This window comes from Ascaphus truei, chromosome 9 (genome assembly GCF_040206685.1).
Source record: "Ascaphus truei isolate aAscTru1 chromosome 9, aAscTru1.hap1, whole genome shotgun sequence".
Taxonomy (NCBI): domain Eukaryota; kingdom Metazoa; phylum Chordata; class Amphibia; order Anura; family Ascaphidae; genus Ascaphus; species Ascaphus truei.
The window spans coordinates 25,692,458-25,716,935 of NC_134491.1; the positions used below are offsets into that span (position 1 = coordinate 25,692,458).

General features: G+C 48.7%; 1 protein-coding gene across 8 annotated transcripts in view; it reads right to left on the minus strand.

Annotated features, from left to right (window-relative positions):
* Positions 1 to 24,478, minus strand: part of SYT2 (synaptotagmin 2) — an 88,346-nt gene that overhangs the window by 49,099 nt on the left and 14,769 nt on the right. For 2 of the 8 annotated variants that reach the window (XM_075613929.1, XM_075613928.1), the window contains exon 1: positions 23,352 to 23,523. The exons of 2 other annotated variants lie outside the window; for them this stretch is intronic. In XM_075613929.1, the coding sequence (XP_075470044.1) occupies positions 23,352 to 23,508 (157 nt within the window). In that variant the 5' untranslated portion in view covers positions 23,509 to 23,523. Of the gene's footprint in view, positions 1 to 1,389; positions 1,514 to 1,737; positions 1,915 to 1,968; positions 2,129 to 23,351; positions 23,524 to 24,478 lie in introns of those variants that run through there. 4 more of the 8 variants (XM_075613931.1, XM_075613932.1, XM_075613933.1 and 1 more) reach the window with 4 other exon arrangements.

Sequence of the window (24,478 nt, forward strand, 5' to 3'; positions counted from 1 at the left end):
CTGCGGGTTTTCCGCCTTTGCATTAAACACCAGGGTCTAGATGAGTCACGGTACATAACACATTCTTTCAGGATCGGGGCGGCAACAGAAGCATCGCAATCGGGTCTGTCTGTAACGGCGATACAGAAGATAGGTCGGTGGAAGTCTAACAGATACCGGTCCTACATTAGGCCCATGCCAACGGGGGAGTAGCGTTTGTTGGAATAAAACCTCCACCACCCTTATGTCTTCACAGATTCCGCAGACGCATGGATCATCGGGGACTCGCTCATACACTGGGCGGAGAAGCAAGCCATCAAACGCCTATACAGGAGAAACCTCGGGTTGCGCACGGAGCATGTGAAGGTGTTATGGTGGGGAGGTACGGGCTGTGGTGGGCCCAACTGTTCCCACTGCTGAAGATGATGGTTAGGGATAGAAGAGCGCCACAGATCCTGATCCTTCACGCCGGGGGCAATGACCTGGCCGAGCGTCGCTACTTCGAGCTGGTCAACGCGATAAAGCAAGACCTGGCTCTCATCCTCGCAATTTCGCCGGGAATTCAGATTGTCTGGTCAGACATAGTCTGCAGGGCGATGTGGAGGGATGCGCGGGCCCTGGACGCCGTTGACCGATCGTGCGTAAATTTGAAGATAGTGGGGACATTTGTGACGCAGTGCAGGGGGTGGCGGATCAGCCACTCAGATTTCAATTACGAATTAGCCAGCCTATTTAGGGCCAACGGCATACACGTATCAGAGATTGGGGCGGATTTGCTCAACAACGACTTGCAAGAGGGATTGGAGAGGATCCTAGTGGGTTTGGCGGCATGGGCCTAATTTAAAGGGGGTTAGATAGACCCGTTGGTGGCGGAAGTTTATGGGGTAAGTGCTTGTCCTTGCCATACGGGCTCGGGGCTGGCGGTGCCCGGGGGTAGTAGGGAGTGGGCAGCGTCAACTGAACGTGACTCCCGGGAACACACTCGCGACAACGGCCAACTCGTTGGGGCTCGGCCGGGTACAGGGGCAGCAGGACAAGGCCTGGCTGACCCCCCTTTCCTTAACCCATTAAACGAGCACTCTGGCAGGGACTAGCGGTTACTCTTTTATTGTTTAATCAACAAAGCAGCGGCCTTTTATACCTCCAAACCATGTCTGTCGTTACTTGTCTGTTACATGTGGGTATCAGTTAACAAGTGGAATTGGGGTTCCCTCGCAGCCTCCCTGGTCATGGGGTCGTAGGCTCCTAAAGGGCTGCGACGCCCTGATTGGCGTGAGCTGGGGGGTCGGCTAACCCCCCTTCCTCCACGGAGTGGGGTAGGCTGCTTATCCCCTGCCATGTAGGGGGAGAGGGTATAAAGAGGGGGTCCTCAGAGGGGCGAGGTAGAGCTAACGGAATTTTTTCCCTTACCTTACAGGAATTTTGCTGTGGATCTGTACATTTTTTCCAGACATGAGGAAAGGCCTTGTTGACTACAGTACAGCAGCTCCCTGCTGTACAAAGTCCTGCCGAGTCTTGCCAGCCTCACCCACGAGGCTCAGGATCCTGATTCCAATGCTGCGACTGCAACTGCAACTGAGGATCAGGTAAGTGTCCCTGCCCCGCGCAGATCCCAGCGCTCCTACTTCTGCTCCCCCCGCTGGTCCCAGGCTCTCTCCGAAGTGCCTCCCTTCCCGCGGCCCCTTCCCGGTTCGTGCCCCCGCCAAGCCCCCACCCACTCCCAGCTTCCCGTGCACAAGTTCGGTCGCGCCGGGCTACCTGCCGTCAGCCTCTCCGCCTGGGGGACCGGATCTCCAGGAAGCTCCGCTCCTCCCTTGCCAATGCACGACCTTGCCGCCAGCCCGCTCACCCCTCTGCCGGCCGTGTGCCGGCCAGCCGGCCAGGTCCTGCGCCACCAACCTCCTCACCCCGCCGATCGCGGGGACTATCAGGTGCCGCGTGTGCCGGCCGTGGCGCGCGCCTCCGGGTCCCGCACCCCAGCTCACTCACCCCTCCGACCGCAGCGACGGCCGGATTCCACGTGCACCGCTGCGGGCTCCTCGCCGTCATTGTTTACCTCCCTCCCACGTGCACCATTGAGGAAGGGGCGCTCTTCCCCCGCGCGGGCTGCAGCCTGGCCGTTCCCCCAGCACCCCCCTCCTTCCCCAGGTTCTATGAGCAGGGGGAAGGGAGGTTTCCTGGCCCAGGTTCATTAAAGGGACAGGAGGTCACAGGGAGATCTGCACATGCAGTCTTTTATCTCGGGCCTCCACTGCAGCAGCACCACCATGAGGCCCCTGGCGGTACTGCAGGGCGACCTCAATCTCACTCCTCACACTGCAGAGCAGACTGTGAGCAGGGTTGTGATCGTGAATCACCAACGTACTATTTACCACCACACGCCTTACCCAACCACAACCACCTACTTCTACTTACCTCCAGCTGGCAGGGGCGCGGGCGGTCTGCTTTATAACCGCCCCAGCCACTGTGGGGACCCTGCCCCTCCCACTCCGGGTCGGGGCAGACTACATGCAACACGGGGACAAGTGTCCTGCTATGTTAACAGGGGGGGGGGGTTTAATGCGACTCAGCCCCTGGACTGAATCCTGCATGGGAACCGCAGGTTGGGTCCTCTCAGTTTCCACATCAAGCGGCGGGCAATGATTGGTCATCTCATGCCTGGGATTCGGACCAGGACCCCTACCTACCTTCACTGGCGCATGTGAGGAGGACAGACGCCACACCCAGTCGGCATGCTCTAGTTGCAGTTCAGCGTAAGGTACTGACGCGAGCGACGAGATTCCAGGTAAGGAAATAAAGCCTATTTCAATTACTGATAATAGCGATTTAGATAGTGACAGTGACATTTCAGAGTCAGAGAGCGCAACGCGACTACACAAACCCCTATCTATACATTTCTAAAGAGACATCTAGCGGTGATTAACCAGTCACTTAAGGCTAGGCCAAGCGGGGCAACGCAGGAGGCAGCGGAGGAGAGTAAGTCCCCAAAAATAAAGTACGACAGCGTCAGCGCCAGCGCAGCGATGAAGGGGAAGGACACGTACACCTGCGCTATGACCTCTCTCTCTAGTCGGGTTACACCCAAAGTGAGAAAAGCAATAATAAATGGAAAGTTCACGGACGTATACGACCTTTCTACAGACGGGTTACAGGCCAAGACAAAAGCAAAGGCTGCAGGCGATGAGAGCGGCAGCAAGTACAAAACAATGGACAACTGGCTAAGAGGTTACCTAGCGTTAGCCAGCTGCCTGCTGGAGAAGCACCCAGAGGAGGGTCTGAACGTCCTGAAGTACATAGAACTTATATACGACACATATAAAACATATGGCAGCGCAGCGTGGTGCGATTATGATGAGGAGTTTAGGCACAAGATGCATGGGAACCAGTCTTGAATTTCGGTACTAAGGACCTTGACTTATGGGTTCGCCGGGTAACACCGGAGTAATTTGCTCCCTTTGCCTTGGGGGCGGGTGGGCGGCCAGGTAGTCAACCACTGGGTAAGCGCCAGGAGATCAGAGAGCTGGGACTTCAATAAAAGCTCTTGCGCAAGGGAAGGGGAGTGTAATTTCCGACACGTATGCGCATTCTGCAGCGGTGGCCACTTAGCGCAAAAATGTTTAAAAAAAGCTAGGAACACGGGCAAGCAGGCTGATAGTGGCCCCGTCAAGCGCGGCAACGCCAATGAAATTAGAATGCATGTTGCCATGGCTCCAGGCCTACCCCTGTCAGACCACAGTGGATTTTCTCGAGAAACGTTTTATGGAGGGTTTTGTCATCTCAGTTGGTTCCAATTTGGTAACCACACGCAAGTCGCAATCTTAAATCCGCCTCGATATACTCGCATGTTGTACGGGAGAAAATGAACACAGAGGTAGGCTTGGGACGCATGGCAGGACATTTAACTCACTTCCCATACACAATTTCATTGTATCCCCCTTAGGGATAGTTCCAAAGAAAGCACCCGGCAAATTCAGGCTTAGTCAGCATCTATCTTACCCCAAGGGTAATTCCATCAGTGACACGATCGACCAGCAGGCGTGCCATGTTCAATACCAGTCATTCGATAGTGCCATCAACATAGTCAGATCTGATGGGGCGGGGGCCTTTATGGCCAAGCTGGACATAGAGCCCACATTTCGCCTGTTACCATTATACCCAGATAGTTTCAGGCTCATGGGTTGCAAGTTCGAGGGAGCTTACTACGTGGACATGTGCCTCCCCAAGGGAAGCGCCATTTCCTGCACCTTTTTTGAGGCATTTAGCACGTTTATACACTGGTGCATAATGGAGAGTACAGGGTATGACACTATAGCCCATTACTTTGATGATTTCCTCCTTATGGGCCCCCCGAGTCCACTCTTTGCAAGAGACTCTTATTACCGCAGAGCTGAGCTCTGGGAAACATGGGGGTACCTATAGCTGAGGATAAAACAGAGGGCCCGGTCAGCACCTTATCATTCCTAGGGATTGAGATCGATTCAGTGGCTGGGGAATTTAGGCTGCCCGGGATACATTTATCAAACTGAGGCGCCTTAGTCAGGAATGCAAGGGTGCTAGGAAGGTTACACTAAGGCAGATGCAGGCACTGCTCGGGCTCCTAAAATTTGGATGTAGGGTCATATCCATGGGCAGAATTTTCAGCAGGAGATTTGATAAGTTGACCGCAGAGGTATCCCGTCCACTGCACTGCATCAGGGTCACTAAGGAACTTAGAGCCGACCTGGCTTGGTGTAACCAAGAGCTAGAGCTGTTCACAGACGCGGCGGGGTCGCTAGGCTTCGGCGCTTACCTCAAAGGGGATTGGTGCGCAGAACCATGGCCCCAAGCATGGATAGACTCGGGTTTAACATGAAAAATATCACCTTCCTGGATCTTTTCCCCATCATAGTGGCGGTGGAGCTTTGGGCTAAGGAGCTCAGTAACAAACACATCATATTCTCGTCTGACCACCTTGGGGTGGTGGGAGCAGTGAACAGCCTCCCTGCAACATCAAGCCCAGTGATCTGGCTGCTGCGGAGGCTGATGCTGCTTTGCATGCGCAGCAACATCAACTTTAAAGCCAAGCATGTCCCGGGGAGATTAAACGTGATAACAGACGTCTTATCCCGGTTCAATGGGACAGTGTTTAGGCGAACAGCGCCAGCGGCAAATGCCATAGGTCTAAGGTGCCCATGTCACCTTTGGCAGAAAGGGATATTGGACTAATGGACCTTGTCCAGAAGTTGCTAGCCCCACGCACCTGGAAAACCTACCTACGGGCTTGGCACACCTGGCTAGTATTCAAGGAAAGGACAGAGTCGAGGGTTAGCGAGGTAGCCGTGCGCCGATCATTAGCTCCCTACAAACCCAGAAGATAGCTGGGGTGACGCGGGCCAGTGTTGGGGCCATGTTGGCAAGTTTGGTTTTATTCCTGAAGCTCCACAACCGCAAGGACATAACTAAGGATATCATAGTAAGGAGAATCCTCAGGCTGGGGTAGGGGCGAAGCCAAGAGAACTGATGGTAGGGAGCCGGTAACGCCAGACAGGCTTGAGGTATTGATGATGGCAACAAAAGAGGTATGTGTCAATACAGCGGAAAGGGAACTGTTAAAAGTAGCATTTGCCGTGGCTTTCTTTGGCGCCTTCAGGGTCGGTGAACTAGTGGCGGCATCTAAAGCAAGCCAGGACGCGGGTTTGCTTTTCGCGAACGTGATTATCAATGCTATGTCTGTGGCGTGCAAGATCCACAGGTCTAAAACCGACCAATCGGGAAGGGGAGCAAGGGTCCACCTCACGATGAACAATAACGAAAGAGTGTGCCCAGTGGCGCTGATTAAGTGGTATGCAAGGCATAGGCCCAAGTTAAGGGGCAATTTCCTCACCCATCAGGACGCAACGCCAATCACAAGGTACCAGTTTCAAAGTGTTTTTAGGTGGTGCCTTGCTGCTAGGGGGATGGATCCTAGTGTATTTGGTACCCATTCCTTCAGAATCGGCGCTGCTACAGCGGCAGCTGAGAACGACTGTGCGCCGGAGCAAATAAAGAAGATGGGGAGGTGGGAGTCAAGTGCCTATAGGGGTTAACATCAGGGCCAAAGGGCACAGCAGCATGCGGACGCAAGAATATTAACATTTGTTTCCCTCTCAGTAGGTAGCCGTGCAAGAACCCTGGAAGTGTGGATCATGGGTCATTCCTTCATCCATTGGGCGCACGAATGGGCGAAGGATCAGCGGTGCGGCCAGCAGCTGGGTTTTCCGGAGGAGAGAATGAATTGGCGTTGGCTTGGGAAGAGAGGCATGTGCTTGGTTGATCTGCACCCGGCTCTGGACAAGGCGCTAGCAGAATTTCAGGTGAAACCGGATGTTATTTTGCTACTCCTCGGGGGGAATGATCTAGCCAACACCAAAACATTAGAGGTGATTTATGGGTTGCAACAGGAATGCGCCCGCTTGAAGGCGCTGTGGAGGGAGGTCGTAATCATTTGGTCCGAAATTATTCCAAGGCAAATTTGGAAGGGGCCGGGGAAATGGATCGGGAAAGAGAAAGCTAGGAAGAAGGTTAATAAGGTCATGGGCAAATTCATCCTCTCTTGCGGCGGTAAAACTCTTAAGCACAGAGAGACTGACGCCAAGGACGGCAGCTGGCATTGAAAAGACGGCGTGCATTTATTGCCAAAGGGTTTGGAGGTGTTCCTAAGTAACATCAAGGGGAGTTTGCGGGAAGAATTAATGTCAGAGGTCGCAGCTTTTGGTGGTCGTGTCGGCCCCAGGAGAGCTGGTGTCAGGCAGAGGGGCCTCTGGGTGGCGGAGCTGCCGCGCCAGCCAAGCTCAGGAGATGGAGAACGGGCAAGGACTTTAGGGTCCGCCTGCCAGCTGGAGCCCCTAGAACAGCTCGGCAGGCTGGAGGCGCCGGCTTGAGGCGCCAGCCTATGTCCAATCAACGCTGGTAAAAGGCTGGGCGCCAGCTTTAGGGCTGGACCTAAGCTGACCCTAGGGGCGGGAGGGGGAGGGAAAGCAGCCCAACATCGGCTGTTAAGGATCACCCCCTCCCAATTTGCAGTGTTTTGGGTGGGGGAGGGAGTGCGGTCAATTACAGGCTGTTGAGCAAGGATCTCCCCCCCATTCTCATGCTTTGGGTATGGGGAGGGAGCGTGGTCAATTGCTGGCTGCCGTGCAAGGATCTCTCCCCCCCCCCCCTTTGCTTGGAACATGCTCGGCTGGCGGGCAGGTTGGTAGATTATAACAGCGGGTGTTAAAATAAAGCTGTGAACTTTTCTTCCAACCTTATGTGTGGTGTCACGTTATTTGGTTTAGCGTTACAAACAAAAGGCGACACTAAAAGCCTTTATATTATACGCTGAGCAGCCTATGTATCTGTATTAAATGCAGAGCAGCGTGTGTATCTGTATTAAATGCAGAGCAGCGTGTGTATCTGTATTATACGCAGAGCAGCGTGTGTATCTGTATTATACGCAGAGCAGCGCGTGTATCTGTATTATACGCAGAGCAGCGTGTGTATCTGTATTATACGCAGAGCAGCGTGTGTATCTGTATTATACGCAGAGCAGCGTTTGTATCTGTATTATACGCAGAGCAGCGTGTGTATCTGTATTATACGCAGAGCAGCGTGTGTATCTGTATTATACGCAGAGCAGCGTGTGTATCTGTATTAAATGCAGAGCAGCGTGTGTATCTGTATTAAATGCAGAGCAGCGTGTGTATCTGTATTATACGCAGAGCAGCGTGTGTATCTGTATTATACGCAGAGCAGCGCGTGTATCTGTATTATACGCAGAGCAGCGTGTGTATCTGTATTATACGCAGAGCAGCGTGTGTATCTGTATTAAATGCAGAGCAGCGTGTGTATCTGTATTATACGCAGAGCAGCGTGTGTATCTGTATTAAATGCAGAGCAGCGTGTGTATCTGTATTAAATGCAGAGCAGCGTGTGTATCTGTATTATACGCAGAGCAGCGCGTGTATCTGTATTATACGCAGAGCAGCGTGTGTATCTGTATTATACGCAGAGCAGCGTGTGTATCTGTATTATACGCAGAGCAGCGTGTGTATCTGTATTAAATGCAGAGCAGCGTGTGTATCTGTATTATACGCAGAGCAGCGCGTGTATCTGTATTATACGCAGAGCAGCGTGTGTATCTGTATTATACGCAGAGCAGCGTGTGTATCTGTATTATACGCAGAGCAGCGTGTGTATCTGTATTATACGCAGAGCAGCGTGTGTATCTGTATTATACGCAGAGCAGCGTGTGTATCTGTATTATATGCAGAGCAGAGTGTGTATCTGTATTATACGCAGAGCAGCGGGTGTATCTGTATTATACACAGAGCAGCGTGTTTATCTGTATTATACGCAGAGCAGCCTGTGTATCTGTATTATACGCAGAGCAGCGTGTGTATCTGTATTATACGCAGAGCAGCGTGTGTATCTGTATTATACGCAGAGCAGCGTGTGTATCTGTATTATACGCAGAGCAGCGTGTGTATCTGTATTATATGCAGAGCAGAGTGTGTATCTGTATTATACGCTGAGCAGCCTATGTATCTGTATTAAATGCAGAGCAGCGTGTGTATCTGTATTATACGCAGAGCAGCGTGTGTATCTGTATTATATGCAGAGCAGAGTGTGTATCTGTATTATACGCTGAGCAGCCTATGTATCTGTATTAAATGCAGAGCAGCGTGTGTATCTGTATTATACGCGGAGCAGCGCGTGTATCTGTATTATACGCGGAGCAGCGCGTGTATCTGTATTATACGCGGAGCAGCGCGTGTATCTGTATTATACGCGGAGCAGCGCGTGTATCTGTATTATACGCAGAGCAGCGCGTGTATCTGTATTATACGCAGAGCAGCGCGTGTATCTGTATTATACGCAGAGCAGCGCGTGTATCTGTATTATACGCAGAGCAGCGTGTGTATCTGTATTATACGCAGAGCAGCGTGTGTATCTGTATTATACGCAGAGCAGCGTGTGTATCTGTATTATACGCAGAGCAGCGTGTGTATCTGTATTATACGCAGAGCAGCGTGTGTATCTGTATTATATGCAGAGCAGAGTGTGTATCTGTATTATACGCAGAGCAGCGGGTGTATCTGTATTATACACAGAGCAGCGTGTTTATCTGTATTATACGCAGAGCAGCCTGTGTATCTGTATTATACGCAGAGCAGCGTGTGTATCTGTATTATACGCAGAGCAGCGTGTGTATCTGTATTATACGCAGAGCAGCGTGTGTATCTGTATTATACGCAGAGCAGCGTGTGTATCTGTATTATACGCAGAGCAGCGTGTGTATCTGTATTATACGCAGAGCAGCGTGTGTATCTGTATTATACGCAGAGCAGCGTGTGTATCTGTATTATACGCAGAGCAGCGTGTGTATCTGTATTATACGCAGAGCAGCGTGTGTATCTGTATTATACGCAGAGCAGCGTGTGTATCTGTATTATATGCAGAGCAGAGTGTGTATCTGTATTATACGCAGAGCAGCCTATGTATCTGTATTATACGCAGAGCAGCGTGTTTATCTGTATTATACGCAGAGCAGCCTGTGTATCTGTATCATACGCAGAGCAGCGTGTGTATCTGTATCATACGCAGAGCAGCGTGTGTATCTGTATCATACGCAGAGCAGCGTGTGTATCTGTATTATACGCAGAGCAGCGTGTGTATCTGTATTATACGCAGAGCAGCGTGTGTATCTGTATTATACGCAGAGCAGCGTGTGTATCTGTATTATACGCAGAGCAGCGTGTGTATCTGTATTATACGCAGAGCAGCGTGTGTATCTGTATTATACGCAGAGCAGCGTGTGTATCTGTATTATACGCAGAGCAGCGTGTGTATCTGTATTATACGCAGAGCAGAGTGTGTATCTGTATTATACGCAGAGCAGCCTATGTATCTGTATTATACGCAGAGCAGCGTGTTTATCTGTATTATACGCAGAGCAGCCTATGTATCTGTATCATACGCAGAGCAGCGTGTGTATCTGTATCATACGCAGAGCAGCCTATGTATCTGTATCATACGCAGAGCAGCGTGTGTATCTGTATCATACGCAGAGCAGCGTGTGTATCTGTATCATACGCAGAGCAGCGTGTGTATCTGTATCATACGCAGAGCAGCGTGTGTATCTGTATCATACGCAGAGCAGCGTGTGTATCTGTATTATACGCAGAGCAGCGTGTGTATCTGTATTATACGCAGAGCAGCGTGTGTATCTGTATTATACGCAGAGCAGCGTGTGTATCTGTATTATACGCAGAGCAGCGTGTGTATCTGTATTATACGCAGAGCAGCGTGTGTATCTGTATTATACGCAGAGCAGCGTGTGTATCTGTATTATACGCAGAGCAGCGTGTGTATCTGTATTATACGCAGAGCAGCGTGTGTATCTGTATTATACGCAGAGCAGCGTGTGTATCTGTATTATACGCAGAGCAGCGTGTGTATCTGTATTATACGCAGAGCAGCGTGTGTATCTGTATTATACGCAGAGCAGCGTGTGTATCTGTATTATATGCAGAGCAGAGTGTGTATCTGTATTATACGCAGAGCAGCCTATGTATCTGTATTATACGCAGAGCAGCGTGTTTATCTGTATTATACGCAGAGCAGCCTATGTATCTGTATTATACGCAGAGCAGCGTGTTTATCTGTATTATACGCAGAGCAGCGTGTGTATCTGTATCATACGCAGAGCAGCGTGTGTATCTGTATCATACGCAGAGCAGCGTGTGTATCTGTATCATACGCAGAGCAGCGTGTGTATCTGTATTATACGCAGAGCAGCGTGTGTATCTGTATTATACGCAGAGCAGCGTGTGTATCTGTATTATACGCAGAGCAGCGTGTGTATCTGTATTATATGCAGAGCAGCGTGTGTATCTGTATTATACGCAGAGCAGCGTGTGTATCTGTATTATATGCAGAGCAGAGTGTGTATCTGTATTATACGCAGAGCAGCCTATGTATCTGTATTATACGCAGAGCAGCGTGTTTATCTGTATTATACGCAGAGCAGCCTATGTATCTGTATCATACGCAGAGCAGCGTGTGTATCTGTATCATACGCAGAGCAGCCTATGTATCTGTATCATACGCAGAGCAGCGTGTGTATCTGTATCATACGCAGAGCAGCGTGTGTATCTGTATCATACGCAGAGCAGCGTGTGTATCTGTATCATACGCAGAGCAGCGTGTGTATCTGTATCATACGCAGAGCAGCGTGTGTATCTGTATTATACGCAGAGCAGCGTGTGTATCTGTATTATACGCAGAGCAGCGTGTGTATCTGTATTATACGCAGAGCAGCGTGTGTATCTGTATTATACGCAGAGCAGCGTGTGTATCTGTATTATACGCAGAGCAGCGTGTGTATCTGTATTATACGCAGAGCAGCGTGTGTATCTGTATTATACGCAGAGCAGCGTGTGTATCTGTATTATACGCAGAGCAGCGTGTGTATCTGTATTATACGCAGAGCAGCGTGTGTATCTGTATTATACGCAGAGCAGCGTGTGTATCTGTATTATACGCAGAGCAGCGTGTGTATCTGTATTATACTCAGAGCAGCGTGTGTATCTGTATTATACGCAGAGCAGCGTGTGTATCTGTATTATACGCAGAGCAGCGTGTGTATCTGTATTATACGCGGAGCAGCGGGTGTATCTGTATTATACGCGGAGCAGCGGGTGTATCTGTATTATACGCGGAGCAGCGGGTGTATCTGTATTATACGCGGAGCAGCGGGTGTATCTGTATTATACGCGGAGCAGCGGGTGTATCTGTATTATACGCGGAGCAGCGGGTGTATCTGTATTATACGCGGAGCAGCGTGTGTATCTGTATTATACGCGGAGCAGCGTGTGTATCTGTATTATACGCGGAGCAGCGCGTGTATCTGTATTATACGCGGAGCAGCGCGTGTATCTGTATTATACGCGGAGCAGCGCGTGTATCTGTATTATACGCGGAGCAGCGCGTGTATCTGTATTATACGCGGAGCAGCGCGTGTATCTGTATTATACGCAGAGCAGCGCGTGTATCTGTATTATACGCAGAGCAGCGCGTGTATCTGTATTATACGCAGAGCAGCGCGTGTATCTGTATTATACGCAGAGCAGCGGGTGTATCTGTATTATACGCAGAGCAGCGTGTGTATCTGTATTATACGCAGAGCAGCGTGTGTATCTGTATTATACGCAGAGCAGCGTGTGTATCTGTATTATACGCAGAGCAGCGTGTGTATCTGTATTATACGCAGAGCAGCGGGTGTATCTGTATTATACGCAGAGCAGCGTGTGTATCTGTATTATACGCAGAGCAGCGTGTGTATCTGTATTATACGCAGAGCAGCGTGTGTATCTGTATTATTGTAAGGAATCGGGGAACACGTCCTTTGCGACGTGTTCCCTCCTTACCTGCAGCTACTCAGCCCTCCGTCTTGGAACAGCGCGTGCGCACACACAGCTCTTCTAGAGTTGCCTCGGAACTTAGCTCCGCCCCCCCCCCCCCCCCCGGATGCACCGCGCGTTGTGCATCAGCGGCGCTTTCACGTGACAACGTGCACCGCTCCCCAGCTGTGCGGCAAGTAATCAGGCTGCCACTTGTCTCTGGGCCTATCACGGCTCACGCTGGGGCCGCGCCTCCGCTCCGCCCCCTTCCCTATTGGCTGCTATGTCTTATTTATACCCTGCTCGCACTCTCTGGCATCGCTCCGTATAATCTCATGTAGCCTTGTGTGCCTCACTGTTCTGTTGTGCCTGGCTCTTTTTCCAGTCTTGTCTTGCCGTTTGTCTCCTCGTGTACCACCCTGGCTTGTTAGTGAAAACCCTCTAGATATCGACCTCGGCTTACCCTCGACTACGTCTACCTCTCCAACCCAAGACCACGACTACACGGACTTCGACGATTCTCAACTCTCCAATCCCAGACCACGGCTTAACAGACTTCGACAACTCTCAACTCTCCAATCCCAGACCACGGCTTAACGGACTTCGATGATTCTCAACTCTCCAATCCCAGACCACGGCTTAACGGACTTCGGTGATTCTCAACTCTCCAATCCCAGACCACGGCTTAACGGACTTCGACTACACTGCTCTCTATAACCCAAGACCCCGGCGAGTATACGGACTAACCCACTTTCTCCTACCCAGACCCGGCTACGCTAACAATTCGCCTTCCAGGCACGTCATTTTCATACCTTCCCACCTCCGTAACGGGATCTTGTTTGTGGGTAGCGCAAGTGTTACAATTATACGCAGAGCAGCGTGTACCTGTATTATACACAGAGCAGCCCATATATCTGTATTATACGCAGAATAGCGTGTGTATCTGTATTACACGCAGAGCAGCCTATGTATCTGTATTATATGCAGAGCAGAGAGCGTATCTGTATTATATGCAGAGCAGAGTGCGTATCTGTACTATACGCAGAACAGCGTGTGTGTCTGTATTATACGCAGAACAGCGTGTGTGTCTGTATTATATGCAGAGCAGAGTGTGTATCTCTATTATACGCAGGGGAGCCTATGTGTCTGTAGTATACGCAGAGCAGCATGTGTATTTGTATTATACGCAGAGCAGACTATGTATCTATATTATATGCAGAGCAGCGTGTGTATCTGTATTATACGCAGAGCAGCGTGTGTATCTGTATTATATGCAGAGCAACGTGTTTATCTGTATTATATGCAGGGGAGCGTGTGTATCTGTATTATATGCAGAGCAGTGTGTGTATGTGTATTATATGCAGAGCAGCGTGTGTATTTGTATTATACGCAGAGCAGGCTATGTATCTGTATTATATGCAGAGCAGCGTGTATCTGTATTATACACAGAACTGTCTATGTATTTATATTATATGCAGAACAGCCTATGTATCTGTATTATACGCAGAGCATCGCGTGTATCTGTATTATACGCAGAGCAAAGCGTGTATCTGTATTATATGCAGTGCAGCCTACAGTATGTATCTGTATTATATGCAGAGCAGCCTATGTATCTGTATTATATGCAGAGCATTTAAAACCAGAGACAGAACATGAAACACAGACAGAGCTCAGTGCACATCCAGTGAAACTTATACACGGTACAGTGCCTAAATATATATTTATAATAGATATCTATTAAATAAAATGGCCTTTTAGTTTAACATTTTGGCCAAAGTGTTGTAAGCCCCTGAGCCACTACACGGCAGACCACATTTCAAGGGTCCCTAATCCTAATATAAATTCTTAATAACCAGTGTATTACCAAGAAGAATGATTTATAATAAATCTGTCAAAATTAGTTGCATAGTTCTAAGTCTGATTGAAGCTTTTATTAACCTGTACATTACCAGGAAAAGCACTCTGTATTAGATTTGTCACAATCATACTGCAAGCAAGCAAGTTCCCCAGAGTGGGAGATGCTATGGAGTGAGCTTTCTATCCATGCTTCTCCTCCTTGCTTCTGGGGATATATCTCCCAATCCTGGTCCCTGCTTTATTTCTACATGCTCTCGTCCTCGCCTCCCAAATGCAACTTCTACTCCTTCTGGTGTCAACCCCTCCAACCTCATACCCATCCCCTGCCACCCTCCCTCCTCTCTCCCTTTCTCCTGTGCCCTTTGGAATGCTTGCTCCCTTTCTAACAAGTTCCTCTCTGTACATGACTTCTTTCTCTCTCACTCTCTGCTCCTATTTGCTATAACTGAGACCTGGTTCACTCAGTCTGACTCTGCTCCCGAAGCTGTCCTCTCTTATGGTGGCCTTTCTCTCTCCAACACTCCACTCCCTGATGGCAGGGCGTGGGGCTCCTGCTCTCCTCTCTGTCGTTACTGAACCCTTCCAATTCCTCCTCTCTTGATTTTTCCCTCCTTTTGAGGCTCACACTGCCCAGATCTTCTCTCCTCTCCCTGTCCATGTGGCTGTCATCTATCGCCCACCTACTTCTAGTGAAAATAAAGGTGAACAATAGTGCTCATGCAAACAATGAATTACAATGAATTACAATGAATTACAAAAAACCTGTGATATAGAGTCCGAGGTAGTCCTGGAGCTGCCCAAAGAAGTGAATCTGGAATCTCCTACCCAGATTTGGTAATGTAGGGGAAAGACACCTCCTGTGGCGCTGAGGAATGGTTTAATTGTGATTGTAGACCTACTTCTACTCATCCCCCTTCTGCCTTTCTCTCTCACTTTGAATCCTGGCTCTCTTTCTTTCTCTCCTCAGACTCCCCTATTCTTCTCCTTGGGGACTTCAATTGCCACACTGATGACCCCTCTCCCTTGGGCTTCCCACTTTCTCTCTCTAGCCTCTTCTTTTGGCCTCCAACAGTGGACTGCAGCCAGCACCTACAAGGATGGCCACTACCTAGACCTGGTTTTCACTAAAAACTTTTCTCTCACTAATTTCTCCATTTCCCCCTTTCCTCTCTCTGACCATCACCTCATCTCATTTTCTCTCTCTTGCTTCTCCCCCTCTCCATCTCCATCTACCCCTCATTTCTGCAGAAATCTGCGCTCTATTAACCTACCAACTTTTAATTCCACTTTACGCTCCTCCCTCTCCTCTCTCAGTTCTGCTACAGACCCTGACAACCTGGTCAGGAACTACAACTCTGCCCTATCCTCCTCTCTTGATCTTCATGCCCCGATTTCTCTCTGCCGTCCTCGCCCTTCAAACCCCATACCCTCGCTAAATTCCCACATGTGCATGCTGCGTTCCTCCGCTCGTTCCTCTGAACGCCTTTGGAGGAAATCTCATACTCTCACAGACTTCCTTCACTAATTTATGCTGTCCTGTTTCAACTCTGCCCTCTCTCAGGCTAAACAAACCTACTTTTCATCACTAATCAACACACACAAGTCTAACCCACGCCGACTCTTTTCTGTCTTTGACTCTCTACTCAGACCACCCTCGGCTGCCTCCTCTTCTTCCTCCATCTCACCTAAGGACTTTGTTGACTATTTTAAGGAAAAGGTGGAATCCATATGTCAGAACATCCCCTCTGTTGCCTCCTCCCATCCCACACCGCTTCCTAGCTCTCCTCCTGCCTTCCTTGACTCTTTTTCCGCTGTCTCGGAGGAGGATGTGTCACTGCTGATCTCCTCTTCTCCCTCTACCACCTGCCCTCTTGATCCCATTCCCTCCCTTCTCCTAAAACCTCTTTCTCCTTCTATAATCCCTACGCTCACACATATCTTTAACTCTTCCCTCTACTCTGGTACCTTTCCCTCCTTCAAACATGCAACAGTTATACCATTACTCAAAAACAGCAAGCTTGACCAAACCTGTCTTTCTAACTATCGACCTGTCTCCCTCCTGTCTTTTGCCTCCAAACTCCTTGAACGTCTTGTATTCTCTCGATTGCTACATTTTCTCAACACCTATTCTTTCCTAGAACCTCTACAATCTGGCTTCCACATTGCTCACTCCACTGAAACAGCCCTCACTAAAATAACTAATGACCTCTATGCTGTCAAAGACAGAGGTCATTACGCTCTGCTCATATTACTCGACCTCTCTGCAACATTTGACACCATGGATGATGGACCACCCTCATCTCCTTCACATTCTCCATACTCTTGGTATTCGTAACACAGCTCTATCCTGGATCTCCTCTTACCTCTCCCATCGTACTTTCAGTATCTCTTTTGCTAACACCTCCTCCTCTATCGATCTCTCTGTGGGGGTACCCCAGGGCTCTGTCCTGGGACCCCTTCTCTATTCTCTGTACACACTTTCTCTAGGTGACCTTATCACATCTCTTGGGTTTAAATATCTTCACTATGCTGACGACACACAAATTTACGTTTCAATCCCTGACCTTACACCTTCTGTACACACCAAAGTTTCGGAATGTCTCTCTGGGATATCATCCTCGACTTAAACTTAACATGGCAAACACAGAGCTCCTTATACTTCCTCCCAAACCTGGCCCTACTACCTCCTTCCACATTACTGTTGGAAGTACCATCATTCACCCAGTAGTCCAAGCACGCTGCCTAGGGGTCACACTCGACTCCTCTCTCACATTTTCCCCTCACATTCAAAACAAATCTAAAACCAGTTGCTTTTTCCTGCGCAATATAACAAAGATTCACCCTTTCCTCTGTTACTCGACTGCTAAAACTCTGACTCAGGCCCTCATTCTCTACCGTCTCGATTACTGTAGCCTCCTGCTGTCCGGCCTTCCTGCCTCTCACCTGTCTCCCCTACAATCTATCCTAAACGCTGCTGCCAGAATCACTCTACTCTTTCCTAAATCTGTCTCAGCGTCTCCCCTGCTGAAATCCCTCTCCTGGCTTCCAATCAAATCCCGCATCTCACACTCAATTCTCCTCCTCACCTTTAAAGCTTTACACTCTTCTGCTCCTCCTTACATCTCAGCCCTAATTTCTCGCTATGCACCATCCCAACTCTTGCGTTCTGCTCAAGGATGTCTTCTCTCTACCCCCTTGTATCTAAAGCCCTCTCCCGCCTTAAACCTTTCTCACTGACTACCCCGCACCTCTGGAATGCCCTTCCCCTCCATACTTGACTAGCACCCTCTCTATCCACCTTTAAGGCCCACCCTAAGACACACTTGCCTATAGAAGCATATGAGTAGCATCGTGGCTAATACTATACACATGATACATAAAGCTTGGCCCCCTGCAGACGCACTTACCTGAATGCCCTCCTACTGTCTTTATACGTTGTCCCCACCAATTAGATTTTAAGCTCTTCGGAGCAGGGACTCCTCTTCTACAATGTTACTTTTATGTTTGAAGCACTTATTCCCATAATCTGTTATTTGTATTATTTGTTATTTATATGATTGTCAAGTGTATTACTACTGTGAAACGCTATGTACATTAATTGCGCTATATAAATAAAGACATACATACATACACATTATACGCAGAGCAGCATGTATATCTGTATTATACGCAGAGCAGCGTGTGTATCTGTATTATACGCAGAGCAGCGTGTGTATCTGTATTATACGCAGAGCAGCCTATGAATCTGTATTGTACGCAGAGCAGCGTGTGTATCTGTATTATACGCAAAGCAGCCTATGTATCTGTATAATATGCAGAGCAGCGTTTGAATATGTATTGTACGCAGAGCAGCGTGTATCTGCATTACACACAGAGCAGCCTATGTATCTGTATTTCATATGCAGAGCAGTGTGTATGTGTATTATATGCAGAGCAGTGTGTTAATCTGTATTATACGCAGAACTGCGTGTATCTGTATTATAAGCAGAACTGCGTGTATCTGTATTATACGCAGAGCAACGTGTGTATCTGTATTATATACAGAGCAGCGTGTGTATCTGTATTATACGCAGAGCAGCGTGTGTATCTGTATTATACGCAGAGCAGCGTGTGCGTGTGTATTATACGCAGAGCAGTGTGTGTATCTGTATTCTATGCAGAGCAGCGTGTGTATCTGTATTATACGCAGAGCAGCGTGTGCATGTGTATTATATGCAGAGCAGCATGTGTATCTGTATTATATGCAGAGCAGCGTGTGCATGTGTATTATATGCAGAGCAGTGTGTGTATCTGTATTATACGCAGAGCAGCATGTGTATCTGTACTATACACAGAGTAGCCTATGCATCTGTATTATACGCAGAGCAGCGTGTGTATCGGTATTATATGCCGAGCAGCGTGTGTATCTGTATTATATGCAGAGCAATTTGTGTATGTGTATAATACGCAGAGCAGCGTGTATCTGCATTATATGCAGAGCAGCCTATGTATCTGTAGTATACGCAGAGCAGTGTGTATATGTGTGTTATATGCAGAGCAGCGTGTGTATGTGTGTTATATGCAGAGCAGCGTGTGTATCTGTATTATACGCAGAGCAGTGTGTGTATGTGTGTTATATGCAGAGCAGCGTGTGTATGTGTGTTATATGCAGAGTAGCGTGTGTATGTGTGTTATATGCAGAGCAGCGTTTGTATCTGTATTATACGCAGAGCAGTGTGTGTATGTGTGTTATATGCAGAGCAGCGAGTGTATGTGTGTTATATGCAGAGCAGCGTTTGTATCTGTATTATACGCAGAGCAGTGTGTGTATGTGTGTTATATGCAGAGCAGCGTGTGTATGTGTGTTATATGCAGAGCAGCATGTGTATCTGTATTATACGCAACTTGTGTATCTCTACTATTCGCGACTTAAGCAGCCGCCTAGGGTGGCACATTTTGGGGAGCGGTGGTGGAAGAGGGCGGTTAGCACAGGGCAGCAGCAGCGGAGGAGGGCGGCGGCCAGTGCGGCAGAGGAGGACGACAACAGGCGGTGGCGGGAGAATAGGTTCGTGGGAGCGGAGCAGGGTGACAGAGGAGGTCGGCCGAGGATGAGCACGCCCCTGCGGCCCAACCCGGAAGTCTTCACCGACTTCCGGTGTCTGTCACTGTGACAGCACAGCTCCTCCTGCGCCGTCTTGCTCTGCTCCCGCGATCCTCACTCTTCTCCCGCCACCACCAGCCGTCCTTCTCCTCTGCTGCCCTGCTCCTGCCGTCCTCTTCTCCTGCTGTCATCCTCATTCTCCTCCTCTGCCAACTAATCCTGGCGCGGGGGACCAGAGTCGGATCTCCTGGACTACGAACGACGGGACTGGGTAGGGGCCGAGGTGCTCGCGTACCGTATGGGTCTGCCTACTGCCCGCATCCCTCATCGTCTGATCCAGGAGATTAAAGATGCCATCCACCCCGACTCACGCACCTTCATTGAGGGGCTATTGCAGACCGGAGAGCCCTGCCCACCTATCACCCCCAGCTCTCTGGATCTTTGCGTGGGACCAAAGCCACGGCAACCACCTCAGGCTCCTCTCCCCCCCAACCTCAGCAGGTTGGGGGACATGTCCCCGGCATGTTTCCGCGGCATGTCGAGGAAAGGCCTGTACTCTCTCGTGCTCCATACAGTGCACTACCTCGCCCTTGTCGCCCGCCCCGATACCATCAGGAGGCGGGTACTTCCTGCAAACGAGGGCGAGAGGCCCCGGTGGAGGGAACTCTATTCACAGTTGGTTCCCCGTCCCGCCGGGGATTTGAGTTGGAGGGTCCTCCAAGGTGCACTGAGCACGGGAGAGTACTTGGCCCACTTCACGGACTCCCCCGCCACCTGCCCCTTCCGTGGGCGAGCGGGAGTCCGTGTACCATATTTATTTTAGCTGCGCCAGACTGCAGCCCCTCTTATCCACCTTGAGGGGCCTTCTCCTGCAGTTCTGGCTGCACTTTTCCCCTCACCTTTTTATTGTTGGGTGACCCGTGTCCCAGGACAATAAGCCTAGGGATCTCCTGGTCAACCTGCTCCTGGCATTGGCTATGCTAGCCATTTATAAGACCAGGAAGCAGTGTTTGGAGAGGGGGGTGCAACAAACATCGTGGCCATGTTCCGGGCGCTGGTGCACTCCCATATCCGGGCAGAGTACACGTACGCCGAGTCCACTGGGACGGTTTCAGAGTTTGCCTCCCAGTGGGAGTCAGGCGGGGAGCTTTGCTCGGTATCCCCCCATTTGGATTTTCTAACATTAACGCTCCTATTTTAGTGCACATTATTTTAATTTACTGTTGCACTAGATACCGGTTTATGTTATATTTTTGTTGATCTGGTATTTTTTCTCACTGCGTCCTTAGGACCAGTGAGTTACCTGTTGATCTGATTGGCCGGCTTCGCCAGCCAATCAGACCTACCAGATTAAATAGTCCTCCTCTGTCCTCTTCCCCGCTGCCGCTCACTGTCCTGCTTATCTGCTGCCCTGCTCCACTGAAGCCAGCTAGGCATTGCTTAGGGGGGGAGGTGGAGGAGGGCGTGAGGGAGGACGATGAGGAGAAGGAGGGGGATGAGAGGAATAGGAGGAGCGGGGTGAGAGAGGAAGAGGAGGAGGAGGGTGGTGACAGAGGAAGAGGAGGTGCGGAGGAGAGGGTGAGAGAGGAAGAGGTGGAGGGGGTGATTGAGGAGGAGTGGGAGGGGGGTGAGAGGAGGACTGGGAGGGCGGGGGTGAGGGAGGAGGAGTTGGAGGGGGTGAGATTGGAATAGGAGGGGGTGAGATAGGAATAGGAGGAGGGGGTGAGAGGAAGAGGAGGAGGGGGTGAGAGGAAGAGGAGGAGGGGGTGAGAGAGGAAGCGGAGAAGGGGGGTGAGGGGGAGTGATAGAGGAGGAGTAGGAGGGGGCTAAGAGTAGTGGGAGGGGGGTTGAGAGTGGGAGGGAGTGAGAAAGGAGTAGGAGGGGTGTGAGAGGATGGGGAGGAGTGGGGGGAGATTGAGGAGGAGTGGGAGGGTGAGGAGGAGGAGTGGGGGGCTGAGACGAGAGGGGATGAGAGAGAATGGGACTATAATAATGTTTAGAGAAAAAAAATCAGAAAGTTCACGTGGGAGGGCATAAGGCTCGCGCTGGGTGCCCAGTACCCCTGAACCTGTCCTGATCACATGCAGAGCAGCCTGTGTATCTTTGTTATACCCAGGGCAGCGTTGGGTATCTATTATAGGCAGAGGCATAATGATACTGAGTATCTTTAGACTGGTAATGAACATACCATGCTGTATAATGATATAGAGTATTTCTGTACACTGATGATGAACCCACAGCACTGTATAATATACTGAGTATCTGCACACTGATAAAAAAAAACCACTGGGCTGTATAATGGTAGTGAGTATCTGTAAACTGACAATGAATGTGCTGTGCTGAATAATGATTCAGAGTATCTCTATATACTGATAATGAGCACGCCGTTCTATATAATTATGCTTAGTATCCACTAATAAGGAACATGCTGCACTGTATAATTCTGCTGAGTATCTCTATACACTATTAATGAACACACTGCTGTATAATGTATAATGATGCTGAGTATATACACACTGATAATGAATATACTGGGCTGTTTAATGGTGCAGAGTATCTCAAGACTGATAAACAGCATGCTGCTATGTATAATCATGCTGAGTATCCACTGATAATCAATAGGCTGCACTCTATAATTATGATGAGTATCTATATACACCGATAATTAACACGCTGCATTGTATATTGAAACTGAGTATCTCTATACACTAACACTGAACATGGTGCATTATAAAATGATGCTGAGAATATATACACTGGTAATGAACACGCTGCACGGTATAATGATGCTGAGTATCTTTATACACTGATAATTAACACACCACGCTGTATATTTATGCTGAGTATATATGAACCAATAATGAACAGGATGAGCAGTATAATAATGGTGAGTATCTATACACTGAAAATAAATATGTTACTCTGTGCCCCGTTGTATAATGGAGAAGAGTATCTACTAATAATGAACACGCTGCACTCTATAATGCTGGTGAGTATCTATACACTGATAATGATGCAAAGTATCTCTATACATCTAATGAACAATCTGCGCTCTATAGCGATGCTGAGTATCTTTACACCGATAATAAACATGCTTTACTATTCTCATATAAACTCACTGCATTGTATAATAATGTTGAGTATCTCTACACGCTGACATTGAACATGCCGTGCTATATAATTAGCTCAGCGCTAATGATGAGCATCACAGTACATGGCTAATTATTACGTTGCACTGTATAATAATGCTTAGTATCTGTACACTTATAATGAATGTGCTGCTCTGTATAATGATTGAGTATCTCTGGAAACTGATAAGGGGCATGCTGCACTGTACAATGATGCTGAATATCTCTATACACTAACACTGAACATGCCACACTATATAATTATGATGAGTATTTCTATACACTGATAATGAACACCTTGCACTGGAGACTGATGTGTAACTCAATACAGTGATAATGAACACCCTGCGCTGCATAATGATGATGAGTATCTATACACTGATAATAAACATGCTGCTTTCTATAACGACGCTGAGTATCTCAACACACTGATAATGAACATGCTGCACTGTATAATAATACACTAATTATGAGCACGCTGCTCTGTATAATCATACTGAGTATCTATACACTGATGATGAACATGCCCTATACTGTACATTGGTACCCTGAAGGGATGCTTCAGTAAGGAGTCAGTGGAATAGCAGGGAGAGGAGGGAGAGGAGGGAGAGGAGGGGGTGGGAGGGGCAGAGTGCTGATAAGGCAGAATTTTTTTGCAGAGCAAAAACTAAGAATATTGTTGCGAGGATGAGAGGAGGGAGAGGCTTGCAGAGCGATAACTCCGCCCATTAACCCCCTTCGCTGCCAGCGAGACCCGCAAAGCGATGATGCTAGCCCGTATTAACCTCTTCACTGCCAGGGATGCCAAGAACACTGATTCCCCATTAACCCCTTCCCCACCAGAGACCTGCAGAGCCCCCAAAAAACCCTATGAATTGCCCATGCAGCTTAGTTTTGGGACGTTACCTGTGTCTGGGTGTCCCCTCCCTCCTTTGCGTCCTCTTGCCTGGCTATCTGCAGCCTGCAACTCTGTCTGCAGTAGTACAGAGACACGCGTGCTCCTCACTCTCTCCTTCTCTCTCTCTCGCTCTCTCATTCGTATTCCTCCCACGTCTCCCTGCATCCCATCCCGGATTGGCCAATCCCGGTCCCCTAATATGCTAAACTCTGGGTTCCAATGGGAGTGCCACTGACCCAGCTGGGGACAGCATGCAAACCAGTACCCTTCACTGAGGGACATCTGAATGGGATGCGTTTCAGGGAATATTTATAGGACTAGATGTCAGAAGATATATTTGCGTGCTTCTATATGTACATCTGTCTATAGAAATGTGTGTGTATATATATATATATATATCGTTATATAGGGCCCACAGTGTACTCAGCACTTTACAAAAGAGACAAATACAGTACAGGGAATTATAATACAATAAGTGCAACATACAAAATCAGACTATAGGATAGGAAATCCCTGCCCCGGGATGTATGTGTGTGTGTGTGTGTGTGTGTGTGTGTGTGTGTGTGTGTGTGTGTGTATATACACACACATAAAATAAAGTCCAGAGGACTGACACTCACAAATGTGTAGAAGACTTATTAATTTCCAATTAACGTTTCCGCCACCCAGTAGAGCCTCTGTGTGTGTGTGTGTGTGTGTGTGTGTGTGTGTGTGTGTGTGTGTGTGTGTGTGTGTATATATATATATATACACACACACAAATGCACAAATGGACACCACCAAAATAATGACAGTAAGGGGTGCTCTGTAAACCGATACTCAGGGGTACTGTAACATAAATAAAAGTCCAAGGACAGACACTCACCAAATTAAAAGATGTATTGTAGCCCAACGTTTCGGCTTGCTCAGAAAGGCTCCCGAGCCAGCGCTGAAACGTTGCAGTACAATATGTACATAATGTATATACATACACAGTGGTGTTTTGTAGGAAAAAAATCTCTCATGAGCAGGGCCCTGAATACCTATTGTATCGGGTTGTGTTCATTTGTTATTATCTTGTATGTCATTCTGCGTATTGTATGTATGTCATTCTGCTTATTGTACGTATGTCATTCTGCTTATTGTATGTATGTCA